Below are 20,565 nucleotides of genomic sequence, written 5' to 3' on the forward strand. Positions count from 1 at the left end.
ACACTCTGGTTTCCCTTCAATACGCATAAATCTTTCGCCTTTTACCAAAGATTTCCGCGGAGGGGAACATATGATGAGTCTTTAAATAATAATAATTATTATTATTATTCATTGCTAGCTAAGCACTGAAAATAATAATAATAATAATTCAACACACAATTACTGAACGTTGCACTTCTGCTTCCCGAATTTCAAAAGTCGAACTGTCTGTTCTGAGGGTTTTCTTGGTTTTTTTCAGTCCTTTCAAGGAAGTGTCGCGATAATGCCCTAAGTTAGTCCACGAAACTGCTTCCTTCCATATCCTTTGCTATTACTTATTCACTAATCTTCGCATAACACCACGCAATTTGATAAATTAGAATTTAGTTGGTATCTCAAGGTAAACTCTACACTTGTCCATTACAGTAATCTAGAATTTAATGTCATTTAAGGATGCACTACATGATGTATGAAACCTATGAATAGAACATCTTTAACGCAGTCCTTCCTGCCACCATGCTCTTGTGGTATTCATACTGAAGCCAAGAAAGGGCCCCACACCACCTTTGTACAGTTCCATTTGTCTTTTTGGCACTGTTGGCAGACTCTTCAATCCATTAAGTAAATATTTGCACATGCCATTTGTAATTGATAATCTAATTACATGTAAGTAGATTATCACTGAAGAAGCATGAAGATGGCCATCTTCTGGCTTATTGCACTGTGTAGTCTGGTAGAAGTCTACCATTGTTTCTGATGTACCTGCTGCCTCCATTATCAAGGCAATGCTGGTAAACTTCCAATAGACTACACAGCACTGTAACCCATAAGATAGCAATGTTCTAATTAAATGTAATTTTCAAAATATTAAATATCAAAATAAAAATAAATAATCTCAACACTTGTCACTATTAGCATAGGATGAAATCCTCAGGGTAGATGCTGAATGTGAATGATTTAATTAGTATAATGTTATACAAGACATGTCATACATGTATTAAAACATAAATATCCATATCTTTTCAATGAACATTTAAAATACATTTTATTCTCAGGATCATAAGGAAGCACTGCTTTTGTTAATGAGGCCATCTCATATGACTAGACTGGTCATGAGAGCAGATCATACTTATTGTTGCCCAGTTTAAAAAATATGTAATATGGATAAAAAAGAATAATAGAGAACTATTTACTTTATAAAAAACATTAGTCATTAACTGTGAAACCTATAAGTAAAAGTCATTCCGAGACATGTAGCAGATCTATTAAGATAGCCGCAACTCTGAGAAATGAGACACATGCCTGACACCAAAAATGTGATACCAGTATGTGAGAATTGTAACTTTGTAGCACATTACTGTATATACGGTACATAATGCATATGTGTAACATATAGAGTAGTGTATTTTGAACAAATTTCTATTGATGTTTCTGTTTTTAAATATATAAATGAAGAATCATTCTGCAAAATTCTGAGACCATTTAATCATACATTGTTGGAATTATTTCTCTTCATTCTTACAATAAAAAGAGAATCAAATGATTCATTAGTAAATGTTTTGAAAACAAGTGTAGGCCACTGCCAGAAAATGCGTGGTAACACTCTGAAACCACTTCAAAGAAATGATTCTGCCTTAAAAATTCACCAATTCTTTATTCAGTCTGACATATATATATATATTCCCTAACTAAATGAATTCATCAGTGCTGGCAATAAGAAACATTAGAACACTTGAGTGATAAATATTACTGAAATCTCCTTACAGAATAATTAAAAATATTGTGAACTCTGAGATAGATTATCACACAAGCCCATCACAATTTCTAAAAGGCCAGCTGTAGGCACATGATGTACAAGAACTAATTAAGAATATGCAGAGACACAAAACATGAAACTGATAAAGTACATGGAAAACAGAAATATTGTGAGATTTCAGGTTCTTACAGCAGCAGTAAAATGATGACTGTCTTCTGGGTCGTTGTGCTGTGTAGTCTGGTAGAAGTTTACTGATGTTTCAGGGGTGCTTGCTACCTCCATCTTTGCTCAGTGCCCTGATGTTGGAGGCAGCAAAGACTACTCAAACACCGGTAAATTTCTACCGGACTATGGGATGCAATGGCCCAGAAGACAGACATCTTCAATGAATATATTGTACTATATGGCACATAATCTTCTGAATTACAGTACAATGTATGATCTGAAGCATTCATGGTGACTAAGCATAATGACTTCTTTTCAGGCTACCAGCTGTGTCAGGTGATTTTAATGAAGAACACACCAACACCATGTGACATGGTTGGTAGGCCGAGAATAATTCATCTAATACAATGGTTATCATGAAGGTAATAAATGGTTGTGGTAGTGGTTATAGTAGAATGGACAGAAATGTAGGAAAGTAAATTATATAAAGTGATGTCTGGGGGTCAATTTTTTTGTACAACTAGTCTGATATCTGTTATACTTTGACACAGATAAGTGTATATTGTCAAAATATTTCTAATTCAATCTATAAATGTCCACATTTTAATCTTTAGTTTCCTTGCTATTTATACTAATCTTCACAAGGCAAATTGTGTTACAGGTCTACACATATCATCTGTATTAAATTAACTAAAATGTTAAAAATGACTATCTGAAACCATGAAAAGCATCTCACAAAGACAATAAAGCAGTTCAACAGATAATTCAGGAATGTTATGAGACAAATAAAATAATTTCCAATTAACTTCAGACTATCTGGACACAAACACAAACGACCATTAGGACAGAAGAAATACTGAGTAATAATTCTGGTAACAGAGGATGTGACACAATCAGGTAGATACTGGAATGAGATTCTACATCTGGAATTACGGGAAGACACTATTAAGCAATACTAAATTCATGGACACGAGGTGGAAAAAGATGAAGATGAATGCTACTTTTACCAGAGGTCTAGAAAGTACAAGTAAATACCCAAACAAATGAAGACAACTGTGTTCTGAGATATTGCACCATGTAGTCTACTAGAAGTTAACCAACATGTCAGAGATTATGCCTCCATTATCAGACTCATTGCCCCTGATGACAGATGCAGCAAGTACCTCTGAAAGATAAGTAAAATTCTACATGGTGCAACATCCCAGAAGAATCCAAACAACAGTTTGAGCCTCAATTACTACATAACAATAGAGTCTAATGCATCAATAAGACTGTCACATCTTGCAGTTTGTATCATGTGTGGAATATCAGCTAGAGTGTATCCTATTCAAGTCTCTCAATTTACAAATAACCTTGTTCAAATTATAATTAAATCATTCAAACAATTAAGTGTGCCTTTATATCCATCCAGTGTTTCAATATTTGCAAGACAATAAATGGAACCTTTTAAATAATCAGCTGTGGCTGACAAAGTATTTTGTGCATATGAATTCCAAGCCAAGAAATACTTCCTTCCTTGATTACAATATATGTAGAATGAGTGGTAACTCCATTATAACTGCGTACTCTTTAATTTCTTTGATGTAGAACATAAGACACACAAACATTCTCTTGAATGACAAGAAAAATTATACAGTAAACTGAGACAAAAAAGGTGAATGAATCACTGGATCCTACGTCCAAGACGCCTAAAGTTTAATTTGTGAACATTTGGAATTATCTCTATTTGAGCAATTTTTTAAAGAAATACTCTTATTGCTGACTTCCTTTACTGATCAATTCTTCTTCTTATTCTTTTAAGAGTCTTTTATTACTTACCCGCATAAAATTTTAAGATCATGTGAAAATATATGTGCTTCCTACATAATAAACTACCCATTGCATTAAAATGTTCTAATATCTGATAATACAAATTTAACAATTCCATTCTTTATAAGTACAAACATCAGAATTTACTACATCTAGATATAGATAAACATATTTCTAATTATAAAATATAGACTATTATAATTTCATAAGTATTTTTAAACAGTGTCCATATTTCTTTCCAACCGCTGAGGACTTAATGGTGAATATGATCCTGTAATTTTGTGCCATGCCTGTGGAGGAGTGGAAGACTGCATACGTTTTTGGTATTGTGAAGAATCTGTGACAGGTGTCTGAAGCATTCTAGTTCTTTCTTTAGGCCTCGAAGGAAGAGGACTGGACCATCTGAAAGTTACAAGACATATAATTAAAATGTTTTACCTTCTTAACCCATGAGCTGGGATAGCTCAGTCAGTATAGTGACTAGCTACGGGCTGGACGACCGGGGTTCGATCCCCGACGGGGGCAGAGGATTTTTCCTCTAGCCTCTGCGTCCAGACCGGCTCTGGGGCCCACCCAGCCTCCTCTACAATGGGTACCGGGGCCCTTTCCCGGGGGTAAAGCCGGCCGGGGCGTGATGCTGACCACTCACCCCCATCTAGTGCCGGGGTCAAGGAAGAGAGGAGCTATACCTCCACTCACCCCAAACGCCTATATGGCGTATAGCGGGACAAACTTTACTTTACTTTTACCTTCTTAACCCACTGCCGTAGTTCCACGTGTATATACGCGGGCATTTAAATTTCCCTGCCTGCGCAAGGCTGTAAGTCTAATTTCTACAGCCCATAAGTATGGAATGAATAACGACTGCTTTATGAACTTTGGACTGGTCTGCTGTGAAAGGAATCCTCCTTCTGATGATGTGGCAACAGTGTGTGTATTTCATGTAGCTGTGCTGGCCATTCGTAAGTATAAATGCGCGACCTATAAGATTTCAAGGCTAGCCTTCATACCCTTGGTGTTTGTTTGTGAATGGTTGGAGGATCTCAAAAAGGTTCAAATGACAGCCATAAATCCTGGAAAGAAAGAGAGGGGAACAGAGTCGAAAGACAGAGGAAAAAAAGTCATATCTGAAGCTTTCAAGGGGCTGATCAATGTCGGAATACATATGGAATGGTCATATATCGGTGTGTCCCAAATAACAAAATTTTATCACCCCTATACTCAGAAGTATATAATTAGAAGCATTGTTAGAAAGAGACGGTTATAACTCTTATGATGATGTATACAGTTGGGCTTAAGTTCCGACTCAGCTGAGGGACATTTTGTGCCTCGTATTTCTGCTACAGGGTTCAAGTCAAGGCCTCAAATACATTGTGTGTTGTGCAGGAAATGCGGGAAAAGAATAGAATCTATTTATTGGTGTAGTGTTGTGTTTTGATGATGTTTCAAGAACTACCATACAAAACTCAACTTCTAATCCACTTGCTTCCATTGATAACACACATGGTGCTCATCTTATAAGGTAAGATTATAAAACCATCTTTTAAGAGGATTGCAGTAAAAAATTCATAATTGTATCTCATATAGTTCAAACGTTATGATAAATAAAGTATTTTAGAGCACAATTTAAACGGACATTTAAAAAATACTACCGCCGGAAGAGCACAACAGCGGTATATGCGGGGTATTTAAACCTCCACGGCAGTGGGTTAATGTCCATTGACAAATTCTGTCCACCATTTCCACTTCTTTGTAATTCAACTTTATTTTCCATAGACATTTAGTTTAAAATTTGAAAAACATGTCTTCTTGTTGATGAAAGACTCGGGTTACAAGCCGCGTCAGGTGGCTGAATGGTGAATAAACCATATTTTCTGCCGTTTCGAAAACAACCCCTGCTCTCATGCTCAAGGCTGCTGCGTAAGAAATCTGAGCCCTGAGGATGAGAACAGAGATTTCTCTCAAAATGTTGGCAGAGAATATGGTTCATTCACCATTCAGCCACCTGACATGGCCTGTAACCTGTGAGTCTATCATCAACTTCAGTTGCCGTGAAAGCTTCGCTTTATACATGTCTTCTTGTTATTATCCATATGCACATATGATAAATTCTACTCTGAAAAAAAGGAGTTTTACGAAACTTTCTGTGTTTATCGAAATACAAGAAAAATCTTAAATCAATTTAACAATCAGAAACTTCAAAGTGGAACATAACAGAAATGTTATTAAAGCTAAAACCATTATCTTGTAAGCATAATTACACAATTTAACAATCCATTTCTACATGAACATTCCAAACGAGATATTTACTATTTAGTTTGAAAGTGAAAACAGATGAAATACTATGGATGGCTAGGAACGTGTTCATAATTTTTTTTAATTTAATTAATATTGTGTACAAAGATAATACAATTACAAACAATGGACAACAAATTGAACTTGTACACTTCATACAACATAGAGTACTATGGATTGTCCATGGAAAATGCAGTACATACAAAAATTGAATGTTAAATTTTCTGGGAACCATGGTCAGAAAATAAAAGTTGGAATTATCGTAAATGTAATTTTGATTTATTACTGACTAATTTTATTTACATTAGACACATTACTTACACGGCTCTCACACTTTCAGAGTACAGCAAAACCAAATGTTGCCATCTATAAATGTTAGGATATTCTATAGGGTCTATATTTAAGCCATCCAATGCCTGCATTACAGTAGCATCCAACTTGGTAGGTGAGTCACTAGAAAAACAAATTATATTTAAATAAGACTATTTTGTGCTCATATACTTAGTCTTCTGGGTTGTGATTCTGTGAACTCTTTAAGGTGGTTACACATTTTTAAGAAAAATATATCACCTCTATCATTAGATCTAAATGTTGCTAACCACATATAAGACTACATGGCAGCACAGGCGTTTGAAAATTACAAGATGAAGAAACAACAAAATACAGCTTCTTGCAATCATTACCACTTTAAGTGATTAAAATTTTACTGTCTACAAAAATTAGCTAACAATTAGTGTGTTTGGGTTCTTCATTGTCAGATATAGATTTCATGAACGACAAACTGTTGACCAGGCAAATATGAATTCTATGCAGCTGGCAAAAAAACTTTCCCCAACATTATGGTTAAATAAATGTAGCAGTAGTAGTGGGTAGACAAATTATTCTACTCTTTGCTTCATGTGACATTCAGTATTTACCCTTGTATAAAAACATCTGGCCATTCGTCTGGTGTTAACATTTCAGCGTCATCATCATCATCATCATCATCACAGTATGAATGTACTTCATTTCTGCTGAGTTTTTCAGGTGTTGATGGTGGTGTGAAATATTCATCATCTGGAATACAAATAAAACTCACATGCATAAGACATGATCTGTTAGAGGCTACCATCTGTACATTTCATAAAATTATATGGTCTATAATCATCTTTCAAATTCACATAAAGAACTAATATTAAAACAAAATTTATCAACAAATAGCATTTGAAATTACACATGAATGAATATGTTCGTGTGCAAATAAGTTACTTCAAGAAGATTTCTGTCTTCTGGGTTGTTGCGCTGTGTAGTCTGGTCGATGTTAACCGTTTCAGAGGTCATACTGCCTCCGTCATCCCCTGATGATGGAGGCAGTATGACCTCTGAAATGTTGGTATCCATCGACCAGACTACACAGCAGAACAACCCAGATGGCAGAAAGCTTCATACTCACAGCTGTGAAAACCTCAACTCTTACAAGTTACTTCAAATTTGCAAACTAGTAATAGAAATACATTCATCAGCCAATGCTACATAATAAATAAATATTCTGACCAGTTAAAAGTGTAATGTCTTCACTTCTGAGTCCAGTAAAGTCCTGGGTCAGAGGTAATTGCCAGAGTAAACCAAAGAACTCAGAGAAAAACATGTCTCACTGTTACTTTGCGACAATGCCCTGGAAATGAACCCAGGCCTCTGAAGTATAAGGCGCTATAAGCATGATATATCATGAAAAATGTAGGCTACCAAATACACAAGATCATGCACATCATCATAAATACATGGAAATACATTCAAGAGAAGTCTAAAGGTTTTTGATGAAGATGCATCATTAAACTGACACAACAGTGTACATTATCTTTCATCTATAAATTAGAAGAAAATTATAAATCTGTAGTGAATTATTTTTAGTTAACATATTGTAAATTAGGAATGTAGAGAATTGAATGTAGTTAGAAGTAAGTATAGTAGATCTTTGCATGTAGGAATGTGTTGACTCATTTCCTGTCTAGAGTAAAGTAGCAAGGCTAGTTCACCTTATTCTCAGGCGATGAGAAAAACATTAAACGGAAATGCAGACGTAGCTATTAGGAGTCAGCAAAAGTATGGGAAAACGCTAACGGAAAGGTTGTGAAAGGAAGTTGAAGAGAGATCTAGACAGATGGGCCGAAACTTCGAAGATAGCAGGAGGTTACTAGAGTCATGATGGGCAACGTGCAGCTGATCGGGCTACTTTTAACAGGTGAGCGCTGAGGAGATGAATTCAAGTTTAGTACGGGTGGATTAATAAATATTCAAAATTACGGAATTAGAGTGTACTAAGGATAAAGTGAATTAGCCTAAATTAAGAAGGTAATGTTTTAAATTAAATGTGAAATTTATGTAGAACTTAGTGTTAGAAATAAATGTGATAGTCTTATGAAACAAGTTGTAGCCTCATGGACGTATTATCTATCATATTAGCTGAGCATGTTTAAGCTGACACCAGCATCCTTGGGAACTTACCTTGCTCCATGCCAAGCCACACTACCACATTAGTAAACTAAATCCAAAGGAATCTATACAAAGTAGAACGTTACAAAACTATACAACCTACAATTGAATAAAAATTTCCTTGGATATTATCCATCGTCTAGTAAATATAGACGATGGATAATATCCAAGGAATTTTTTTATTCAAATGAATCTTCACCATCGTCAAGAAGTTTTAGATTTGATATATACGACCTAACAGTTTCACCTAATGATGGAAGCAGAGCTACCTTCTGAAACATGGGTGTTTTAAATTTACAGATGAAGGAAACTGTCGAATAACACACATCAGTTTAACATCTTCAAGGAAGTTCCTTTGCGCTTCGAACTGTATCCAGTTACACTATTTAATTATGTAGCACACTGCCTTCCTTATTCCTACCCTGCCAAATCCACAGAGGAGGAGCTCTTTCTTGCTTCAGCACCATACCCCTTAATCTATTCTCTTAATTCTGGATGATCTACAACAGGTTTTCCCAACCTGGTATCTGTGCCCTGCCCACATTTTTTAATAATATATCATGATAAATTATTTTTTTCTGTGTGAAGATTCCTGTCTTCTGGGTTGTTGCTCCATGTAGTCTGGTAGAAGTTTACTAACATTTCAGAGGTGCGATGATGGAGGTAGCAAATACTTCTGAAACGCCTGTAAACTTCTACCAGACTATACACGGTGCAACAACCCAGAAGACAGGCATCCTCATACTCACTGCCATATGAAAATAAAATCTCATTAATTTTAAGTGATTAAGAAAACCAACATCAACAAATTTATAAATACAATTATTTAATATGTGGAGCTGTTGGTGTTAGTATAAGTTTCAAAAAACTAACATGAAAGTTAAAATTGTTGTCAGTTACAATATGTAGCCCCTAAGTCAATAAGAAAGGATAAATGTAGTTCCAGGGTCTTCAAAGGTTGATAATCCATGTTTTACATCACATTTGCATAGACAGGGAGAAAATGATGACACTTAGTTTCTCTGTACTATTATAAAATGAGGACCATATATTTTCTGAGAATATTGACACCACATATATCTGAAATTGTATGGACAGTAACAGGTGTAAACTGAGTTTCATATTACATCAACAAACATGGCAAATTTTATGAAATTATTATATTAAATATTTGCAATATTTCTTGTTATCACTCAACAGTGCCAAATGAAAAATATTCTTTATTTTCAGGATACTGCACTACTATAATTCCAAATAAATTTCAGAATTTTCTGGTCATAAATTTTGTAGATGGAGATAATTTTCCTGGTTGTCCATGTGTTCAAATCCTTATCTGTAACAGGGCTGCAATGTATAAAATTTAAAACATAGAACATTTCCATTATTTAAATACAGAAATGAATCTTCTCTATAATTAAAGCCTCATGCTTTAGAGGAAACCAAAAATTAATGGAACATGTTTCTGATCTGTGCATGATTTCTATTATTAATTCCCTCCCAAATTTAGGGGATCGATTTTACGTGTTTGTCAGAACCCCTACATTCTGTAAATTACAACTAGTCCCTTCAGGTCTTTATACAGGCCTAGTCTAAATGATGTTCCCGATTTGAAACACATGTTACTCACGTTTAATGAAATTCAGATGCACAAAATTGGTACCGATGGAAAGAGAAACTCTCCAAGTTTATGTTGGTATACTTCGCGGCCGCATAGTAACACTGTTCGCCGCCAGGGGCGATATGACAGAAAATTACTGCCATCGAAGGCAGAGGAGCCTTTTGTGTCCTGGATTTCCACATTCACCGGACCCGACACCCTGTGATTTTTTTCTGTAGGAGTTCATCAAAGATAATCTTCATGCCACCCTCACCACAGACCTTGCCAGAAGCCATTACAGCAATCGATCATGATATGCTGCAACGTGTCTGGGAGGAACTCGACTACAGGTTGGATGTGTGCCGATTTACCAAGGGGGCTCGCATTGAACACCTGTGATGTACTGAAACAAAACTTGGAGAGTTTTTCTTTCCATTGGTACCAATTTTCTGCATCTGAATTTCATTGAACGTATTATTTCTTTCATATCGTGAACATCACTTAGACTAGCCCTGTATTCCACTAAGCCAGGAGTTCTTACCCTTTTTCGCTGGCATACCACTAATTCTAATTTAACACACTAAATGTACCACTAACCAAATTCGTTCAGGGAAATCTTATTTATGTTAGTATTATCTTCTGCTTTTCTTACTTAGTTCACATACCACCAGTGGTAAGTGTACCACAGGTTGAGAAATGCTGCACCATACAATATTCAGTCTCCAGCACTTATATTAGCATAAATTTCCATTTCAAAAAGACATGTACATAAAAACACGGATCAGAAATCTTACCTTCTGAAAACTCACCACCTGATGATATGTATGTCATTTTATGTAACTTATTAGTTTCTGAATTATATGTCTGTCTCTTTTTAAAGCTGCTCACTTTCAGATTACAGTGTGTTTCATGAATGGAACCTTCCATCTCACTAATTCTTGTACTATCACACTGCTGGTCAGAATCTAGTGGAAAGTACATAATTAATTAGCTTCATTATTTATTATAATGTACAATATGCTAATAGGATCAACAATAATGAATATGAGGAAGCAGATGAATTGTAACAGTAACTATATTGTCTAAAATCCCCCGAGTGTCACAGAAGAAGAATAGAATGCAATGGTATTTACAGCATTCACAGCACCATCTACAGAAGTAAAATATTGGTACTGCTCAAAATCTCTCTTTAGACATTCTAAAATTGTATGATTTTTCAAGAACAAATTGATTCTACAAACTCCAGTCACTGGAAACCCTAACACTTGGAGGACTTATGTTTTCAAGAAAGAGACCAGTATATGCAACAAGTATAGGCGTGAATGGATAAAAATTTGATTTGTTACAAAGGTCTCTCAGTTACATTTGGGAGTCTCAGAGACTTCAACCTACATCACACGAACTGATTCCAACAAAAAATCTGTAATTCTCCTGCTTCATATTTGGGGCATATGATTTAAATCTTAGCCTGCAGACTAGTTATCCTAAGGTTTTTCATGGTTTCACTCAGGTCTTCCCTGCAAATTCTGGGATCAGACCATGTCCACCTTCTTCCATATCCTTTCAAATTCATTATTCATTACTCATCTCATCATTTGATGCTAAGTAATCTGAACTACTGACAGTATCATTAAATAAACCACAAATAAGTAAATAAATAAATACATACAAAAACAATTTTTAGTCACATTCAGCATTTATTTACTTTAGTTCGGAGGTTCAAATAATGAAGAATTATCACTAGATGGAACTGAAATGGTGATGGATATATATTTATTTTCAGTGTTTGTTAATCCCCGAGTATCACTGCATTTTTTATGTGGAATAAAGGTACGTTACATAAACAACTTTAACTATAAACTAATATAATTTCTACAAATAATAAATAAAATTAAATTCTACAGACCAACACACCATGACATATATTTTATGTAAATTCCTTTGCAAACAAAGTAAGAAATATGCATGTGTCAAAAACTCACCTTTATCTTCTACAAATGTAAGTCGTCTTGTAATTCCATCTGATGAAGATTGTGTGTTAGCTCTGTCAGATGTATACCGCACATGATTTCTCTTGAAGGACCAACCTTTCCTAGCATTTCTCACAAAATTCTGATTTTGTCTGAAGCATAAGCACTGTGAAGCATCAGACCAAATCCTCATACATTCTTCTTCTGTTCGGACATGGATATCTTTCTTAGCACCATTGGTTTTGTCTGTGTCTTTATCATTTTGTTCTATTTCTAAGGCGCAAAGAATATACTCAGCAATACATTTTACCTGATTACGTTCACAATTGGTTTTTCTTTGGTGTTCAGCATATGCATGTGCATCACGGTAACATATGCTCACATCATCCTCTTCATCTGAATAAGAACATGACAATGGGGAAACTGTAGATTGAAGACCAGACACGACAAATTCCAGTTCATCACTTGTAAGCTCAATAAGCTTTGCTGCTACGATTACGGCGATTCGAGAGTGAACAAGATTAAAATCGACAGATACAAATCTGGCGTCGTCTTTAAAACTGCTGACAAGATCTTGCAGATGCCTAATTTCTGGATGAAGCATGTCAGGCACTGAATCACTAACCCGTACACTACGACCAACAACCGCGAGTCCATCAAACATTCGTTTAGCGAACACACGACAAGATTTTTCTACACATAAGAATGGGCTAAGACCTGGATTCAACAAAACATTCAACAGAGTTTCATCTTCCATGCCAGCATTTGCATCCACTTTTCGATGACTGTACGCATTTGATTTGGTCTTAAACTCATTCTCTACTAGTGGTTTAACTGGACTGGTGTCAGACAGACTGCACGCTTTAAAAGCAAGGCACAGATTTGACACTGGATTAATCTCATCATCAACTGACTGATTTTCACTATACTCTGTTAAAGATGATACACAACCATTCACTACACATTCTGAACTATCATAACACTCCTTGGTTGAATATGATATTTCGCGATGGTTTGGTTTCTGTGCAGCCTCCTGAAATCTGTTCTTGAGATAAGCCTCAAGTTTCTGAAGCCCATCCTCAGAGGCCAAATTTGTAAATGTATCAAGAAATGGCCAATATTCATTCCAACCAACCCTGAATTCCTGAGCCAGGTCCCTGTAAGAAATCACAGGCACCAAATATATTATACTTTCGGGCAAAGTAAAGCAGATATTTTCTTCCTTTGCATTACGTTTCATGGTCAAAATTTTCTTTGGCCAATAACATCAAGCTACTAACTGAAACTGTTAAAACAAATATACTAATATTATTTCATGTGAAAATAGTAAAAACATTTTCTTGCATCCCATTATTTTTATATGGAAAAACTGAGGAACAGTCAACAAAACTGAATGAATAATAAGAGGCAGAGAAACAGCATAAAGTAGAATAAAACACACATTTAATACAGAAAGATAAAATGGAAGGAAAGAATAAATGTGTGTTTGATTTCATGGCTTTGTAATTTACCATCAACAATGCTTGATATTACTTATGATTGGCTGATGTGTGAGTAGTGGAGTCAGCATTTCCTGTCAAACAGACTGCCTCGTGAATGGGCACCTTTAGAGGTTCTAAATTTTAAAATGTATGCATTCAGTAACAGTAACATATCATTTTGCTTCATAATCTGAACTACATATGCACAATTTTTATTCATACTAATGCACAATATTCGGTTTTAGAGGTTAACTGGGACGTGCAAGGCTAATGGTTCATACGGGGCACCAAATACTCTTGCCCTTTCTCAGGTCATGGTGAATGTTATCTTATAATACATAAGAATATAACTGTTTGTTGAGTAAAATAATTTCTATATTTTAAGCTCTGACTTCAAGAACCACTTAGATTTGGGCAAACAGTGTCTCCAAAAGTCTCATCACTAAAGCAAAGTGAAAGAAACATAAGCTGAATGACTTGGAATAAGCTTGAAGTCGTCCGTATCTCCCACCTGCCAACTCTTTCTAATCCTTTCTCAACATCCAGCAGTCTAAATGCATGACAACTCAGACTTCCTGTATATGCCTGTCTGCAGACATTCTGGTTTGGAGTCTGAGGCGTCCGAGGAGGAGTCTTCCACTTCTTCCGGAACACGATTGCTTTTTCATGATTCATCGGTCCTGCATAAGCCCGGATTTCCATTCTTGGATTAAGTGGATCAGCTTTTAATACCTGATGAATAAACATTTTAGAACAAACAGTAAATTAATAGAATGATGTCTCCTCTGATGATGGGCCATGTTTGTATAAAGTTAATTTTCTGCATTTCACAGACTGTGTCTGCCTCCAACACCAGAGACTGACAGGTTGATTTGATTGGTGATTTGTGTGTGTGTGATTGGGTGGGTGTAGTATAGATATATATGCACTGTCAGCTCATGGAGCCCAGTCTCCATGACCAAGAATGGACCAAGGGGATAACAGTGGGTGGTGTATGGTGATCACCCTACCTAAAAGGACACAGCCCCTAGATTATTTCCTACAGAACTGAAACACAAAGACAAATAAAAATAACAAGAAATAAATTCAGAAGGCATTCAAAATATAATAAAGTCAAGATACAATTAAATAATGGAAAACAGCTATTAAGCACATAAAAACAGAACATCTACAAAAAAATGGCAAGACAAAAAAATTCAAAAAAGGTTTAATCAAGGTGTTTTGAGAGGAACACATTTAATCTGTACTCTTCGGTGCTAGGCAATATGATGAATAACCCATTATGATGTAAAAAAATTGTGACAAAACATTTCACATTAAGTAAAAGATTTTACAAACTGTTATATTTGATAATTTTGGTTACATATGAAGTACACAGACAATACATGAGACAGAACATATAAACCTCCTAGCATCCATCAAATAAGCAGTGTGGGGTCTAAACATGGTAACAGAAATAACTGTCAACATTCCAGCTAGAAATGAATCTCCAGACATCCTGTGAACACCCTGAATTGTCTCAGCTTCACTTTGCAATTAACACTTTGTCAACTACATGCTCTTATATGAGAGAATTCTCTGACTAATTTAAATTTCTCGACAGGACCCTGCATAGTGAATATATGTGTAAAAACAATTTATTACCAACCAGAGGGCAAGCAGGAGAGAATGGATCACCAACAGTAGGCTGTACAGAATTATCCTCTGATCTAAGTACAGGAACATAAAACATGTCATCCAGTAAATTTGACAGTTTTTGCCTTAGACTTTCATCTGGAGAGGAAACACGACTGCAGATAACCTGAAAAAAAGGAGAAATCATGAGTATGGTAAGTAAGATAGAAATAATGTTATGTACATATAATGGATTACAGGAAGTAGCCACACTATTTTAATTGTTTCAGCTATGTAAAATGCTACATCTCAGCAAGCAGACTGGTCCTCTGGCAGCACTCCACATTTGTATTAGGGAGGTTAGCTACTTTGAATCTTGACCAGTCTAATGACTATCTGGATTGTCATTTTTCTGTTTGTGAGTCTCTCCAGGCAATTTCATGGAACTGACATAAGCCATGACCGTATATTCCCAGATTCATATCTATTCACAATTCATAATTATCTTCACACCACATTCAATTATATAAAATTTCTAAACTTTAAAATGGAATCATATATTGTACAGTATTTATAATTTCATTATCACTGACATCTCTAAACACTTTATGCAAAGTGTAGAGAAAAAGTTGTTAGTGGAACCACGGTTCCAGAGAATTTGACGTAAATACGACTATACGGAAAGGAAGTTTATATATTGGCTTTATTCTAAATATTTCCTTTATACATGCTTTACAATTAAGATAAGTTTGATTAAGACATTGCTTATTCGACTTGAATTAGTTACGCTTAAGATGGGTCTGTGGTAGTTGAATGTAATGTAAAGTAATGTAATGAAATGTAATGTAAGGTAAGGTAAGGTAATGTAATGTATTGTTTTATAGGTAACAACAATGCGGAGTAAACAGATGACGTTTCCTAGGTAACAAAAATGCTTGAATGCCTAACTTGAATTAGTTACGCTTAAGATGGGTCTGTGGTAGATGAATGTAATGTAAAGTAATGTATTTTAATGTAATGTAATGAAATGTAATGTAACGTTTCCTAGGTAACAACAATGCTAAGTAAACAGATGGTGTTTCCTACGTAATAACGAAAGTGGATTGTTGTCGGCAGTAATGTAACACAACAATGTCGTGTAAACAGATGATGTTTACTAGATAACATAACAATGAAGTTACACTTTTTCGTTTCCCTTTTTCGTAACACATTTTTGCCGAATGACCCTTCCTTATAGACGTATTTACGTTAAAAAAGGTTTATAAGCACGTAAATGAGATTCTTGGTAAAACTCTAAAAGAAAGGCCTTCACAAATTCTTACAAACAATATTTTAAAATGTCAATGTGCTAAATACTTTATGATATACTCAATTTATTTTCTTATGAAAATCAATAACACTGGGTGTGAACTAAATTTCTGGGTTATATTATAACTTTTTTAACAAACTGAGAAATATTTTGGACCAACTAACTCCAAGGTAGAGGACTTTTCCTTAAAAATTTCTGACATTCAAATAGTAAAAAAATTCCCTCATTTCATGGAATTTGATGGGCCATCACTTTTTCATATAATACTTTTGACCAACTTCCACCTATGCCTTGACCTCTTGTCTTACAGTTTCCCAAACAAAACTTTGTACATATTTCTTGATTCTCCCATCATACTACATTCCCAACCAATCACATTCTTCTTAGTTGAAGCACAAAGAATAACAAAAATATTTTATACCAAGTACTCACTCCTGAAGAATACTGTGATGTATATATGATAATGAAAATACATGTTACTTGCATCTCTTGGTGTTTGTCCATATTTATTCCTCGCATGTCTATCACATTGTGGATAAGACACCAATACATCTACAACTGAAAGAGCTCCAAATTTAACTGCAAAATGTATCGGAGTCTCATTGCGGGCCTTATCAGGAGTATTCAGGTAAAGATCCAACAAGATACGAGCTCGGTCCTGACAGTTGGCAGCATCATCATCTCCATACAGCAACTGAATAAATGCAACATTGCTCACTGTCTGTAGAATTAGATCACATATTTGTGCGTCACAAGCCTTGGCTGCTACATGCATTGCGTTATACCGTGAGCCTTCCTAAACCCAGAAAAGACAAAGAAACAGTAAATAAATTATTTAAATTTGATCATTTGTCATGTAAATGTGCAGTAATAGTGATTAAATATCACTTATGAATAATAACTGACAATTATGTACAATTCTCTGCTAGTGATATTCTATAATTGCAGGTCATTATTGATAATAAATAGATTATTCACTTTTACCATAATATAAATATTACCAATATGACTGTCAGGCAGAAGAAAGCATAATGATTTATAAGTTTATAGAGTAAATTACAGCTAATGTAAAATAAATAAATAATATATAAATAAAAGTCTGTGACACATCTTAATGTAGTTCCTGGTGGAATTAAGGTTGAAAGTCAGTACCCAGAAAAAATGGTAAATCCCCATAAGATTTGAAATCAAAGATGATCATGGCTGTTTTTCTCTGCTTTACATTTGGATCTCAAGATAAATATGAAAGAACAACATTGACTTTTATTTTAATAAAAATGCACAGCAAAGCACACTCCAGTTCACACACTGCTGCTTGCTGGGAAAATCTTGAATATTGCTTGCTGAATATTTTCTTTGAATTCATGTATTGTATGAGGATTTATTTTATGCACTTTGTCTTTCAAGCTACCCCATAAATAAAAATCACACAGTGTGAGGTCTGGGAAACAAGTTGTCATAAACTTTCATTAATACATTTTTCACCAAACATGTCAGTTACTGTGGCCACAGAGTTATCGATTGTGTTCACCTTTACTGAATCCTGCTAAAAGTAACCGTACATTTCCTTTTTTTCTGTTAACTTAAGCAAAATCCTTTTCAAAATCTAATTAACATAACTTCCTGAGTGAAGACTATCCATAAAAAAAAACTGAGACAATTATTCACCATACACTGATTCCACACCAAACACAAACTTCTGGATGTTGAAGTAGAATATCATGAAGGACTCCACGGTATTTTGAGCACCAGAATTATTTATTTTGTGTTCATATGTCCAATTAAGTAAAACCAGGCTTTGTCAGTAAAAAACAATACTTGTGGGTCAGTGAATCTTCATTCACTGTCTGGATAAACCAGTTGCAAAAATGTATTATTATAGCTGGGTCTCGTGGTTGCAATAAGTGCACTCATGTTACAGAAAAAGTTGAAGTTTCATTAATTTTATAGCAGTTCTTGCTGAGAAGACCGAAACATCATATTGCTAGACTAGATATACCAGTGATTTCTTGACAAATGCTCTAATCTTGCAACAGTATAATCAAGTTTTTCTTCTCTTTATTTTCTTATGCAATTCTAACCTATACTTTTGAATGTATTAACGAAACCTTGGAGAAATATCAACACCAGATAATTTTTGTTTAAGTTCTCTGTGATATACACATAAGCTAAATTGGTTTTTACATAATTATCCAAATACAAAATAACAACCCTGTATCTTGAACACACAAATAACAGAGGGAGAAAAAAAAACATTACTCATGCCAGTTTTCATAACCCTATCTTAACCCATGGACTTAAAAATTTTTAACAATCTTTGGTTTCTGTATATAATCACCCATACAATAGCCTGGATTTCATTTAGTCATTCATAGATGGCTCCCAACTACACATATAAAAATAAAAGAAACACCTAACTTCAAAATCCCCTGCTTCTGATGCTGACTCTTAATGTTGTGAAACCATTTTATTGCACAGAATGTTTTGGTAGGGCAGTCTGATTTATTTTTTGTGTATGAAAAGAGCATTAAAATCAGAGATGACCGAGTTAAGAATTCTATGTAGAATATTAACACACACATTTCAAAACTACTTAAAAGAAAGCAACCTGCATACCTGAAGAATGGCTGGAGTATCTCCACTACTCACTAGGTACCGAGGATTATCCCAGATGGTATTTCTGAATGTATAAGTGTCACCACATTCTATCACTTTCCTGAGCCAAACCAAATCCTGTGATTTAGGTACTCTGAAAGGACTCGACTTTTCTCCTATTACAGGATTGCTGGTTTCTAAATTTTCAAATACAGATATGGGAACTAAAATTTCAGGTCCTTGAACTGCAAATTCCACAGCCTCCTGTCTTGTCTTAAACGATTTAAACCTCGCTTTCTTGTATTTCTTCATAATTTTCAGTGCTTCTGATTTGTCATTGTAGACATGCAGAGTGTCTGAAAAATGAAGCAAAAATGTTTATATATACAAATGCTGCATAAATCTGTCAATGGATATGAGTGGATACTGTATGGAAATTCAACAGACAGTAATTAACTATTTTACATCCAAAAGAAAATAATTAAAATAATGACAGGTATTAAAAGCAGAGGTTCTTGTAGAAAATTATTTAGAAACTTTTCTACACTTTCATGTGCAAGTGAATAAATACTCTCCTTACTATCATTTATGGTGAAAAACTTGGAAAAATTTCAAAGAAATAAAGATGTACACAATTTAAACATAAGATGTAAATATGACCTTCAAATGCCAAATCCTAACCTCACTACCTACCAAAAAGGAGTATATTACACAGGTATCACGTCATTCAATAATCTTCCACATAGAATTAAGAGTTTAAATCATTATATAAAAGTAATCAAGTCTGCTTTACCTCTTAACTCACTCCTACTCTGTAGATGATTTTACCTCTGTTGACAATTCTTAAGCTTTAGGTATATCTATATGTAAATAAGGTTTTGTTGCAAGATTTGAGATTTCACAGCGGTGAGTATGAAGATTTCTGTCTTCTGGGTTGTTGTGCTATGTAGTTTAGTTCTTGTATTTAAAATTCATAAGTCCATATATAAGTTTTGTACTTATATTATTATCCGTGGAATGTAAATACACTATATCTACAATTCAAAATCTTAAAACTAACTTTCGAATACATATTCATTTATGTTTATACTTTACTACTTACCATCAGATTCTAAGACAGCGTCACTAGGTATATTGACACCATAATATATTTCTTCAGAATTACCAGGATCACAAAGTTTGGTTGACAGAGGGCACATGTCTTGGCCCTTGGAAAACTCGTCGCCTTCGTTTCTAACGGTTTGTCCTAAAGACTGATCATCCCACAGAAACGCGACTAAATTCTGAATTTTGTTTGACGTAAACTTCATTTGCGTAGGACTCCATTTTGAATATAACTTATAATTTTTGTTTCAGAATTGCTTCGTCCTTCACATATAAAATGTTGCGTTTAAATATAAAAACCTACTGTACATATAACTTTCATAAAACCCTTCTTAAAAGAAGAATTTCAAAGGCGTCAAGGAAGGAAGATATTAAATCCAAGCTGAATCTTAATAATACTCGCATTCTACTGTTTTTCT

At 34.7% G+C, this 20,565-nt stretch overlaps 1 protein-coding gene, 1 long non-coding RNA gene and 1 pseudogene across 2 annotated transcripts; 2 read left to right on the top strand and 1 right to left on the bottom strand.

Annotated features, from left to right (window-relative positions):
• Positions 1-110, top strand: LOC147873969 (U5 spliceosomal RNA; annotated as a pseudogene).
• Positions 21-3,357, top strand: LOC147873970 (uncharacterized). The gene is made up of 2 exons (XR_015534933.1): positions 21-379; positions 2,220-3,357. It is a non-coding gene; the product is annotated as an uncharacterized LOC147873970 (long non-coding RNA).
• LOC147873971 (ankyrin repeat and LEM domain-containing protein 2 homolog) lies at positions 916-20,333 on the bottom strand. Its single transcript, XM_087347863.1, has 10 exons — positions 20,145-20,333; positions 19,064-19,398; positions 16,932-17,243; positions 15,173-15,325; positions 14,036-14,256; positions 12,056-13,200; positions 10,868-11,038; positions 6,922-7,060; positions 6,326-6,457; positions 916-4,111 (listed from the first exon to the last, which is right to left on the bottom strand). Exons 1-10 carry the CDS (start codon positions 20,239-20,241, stop codon positions 3,925-3,927), a joined length of 2,892 nt encoding a protein of 963 aa, XP_087203989.1. The 5' UTR covers positions 20,242-20,333; the 3' UTR covers positions 916-3,924.
• Between the last annotated feature and the right edge of the window lie 232 nt (positions 20,334-20,565).

The sequence above is a fragment of the Zootermopsis nevadensis genome, unplaced genomic scaffold, assembly GCF_977971745.1.
Source record: "Zootermopsis nevadensis isolate Lab colony 2312 unplaced genomic scaffold, Znev_1.0 Znev_ptg000012l, whole genome shotgun sequence".
Lineage (NCBI taxonomy): Eukaryota > Metazoa > Arthropoda > Insecta > Blattodea > Termopsidae > Zootermopsis > Zootermopsis nevadensis.

Excerpts from the sequence above, each read along its gene's own strand:
- LOC147873971 (XM_087347863.1), bottom strand. The coding sequence starts at position 20,241 with ATGTGCCCTCTGTCAACCAAACTTTGTGATCCTGGTAATTCTGAAGAA. Across the intron at positions 19,399-20,144 it reads CGCTGTCTTAGAATCTGATG|ACACTCTGCATGTCTACAAT; the intron begins GTAAGTAGTAAA and ends TTCATTTTTCAG. Across the intron at positions 6,458-6,921 it reads CCAGATGTTTTTATACAAGG|TGACTCACCTACCAAGTTGG; the intron begins GTAAATACTGAA and ends TTGTTTTTCTAG.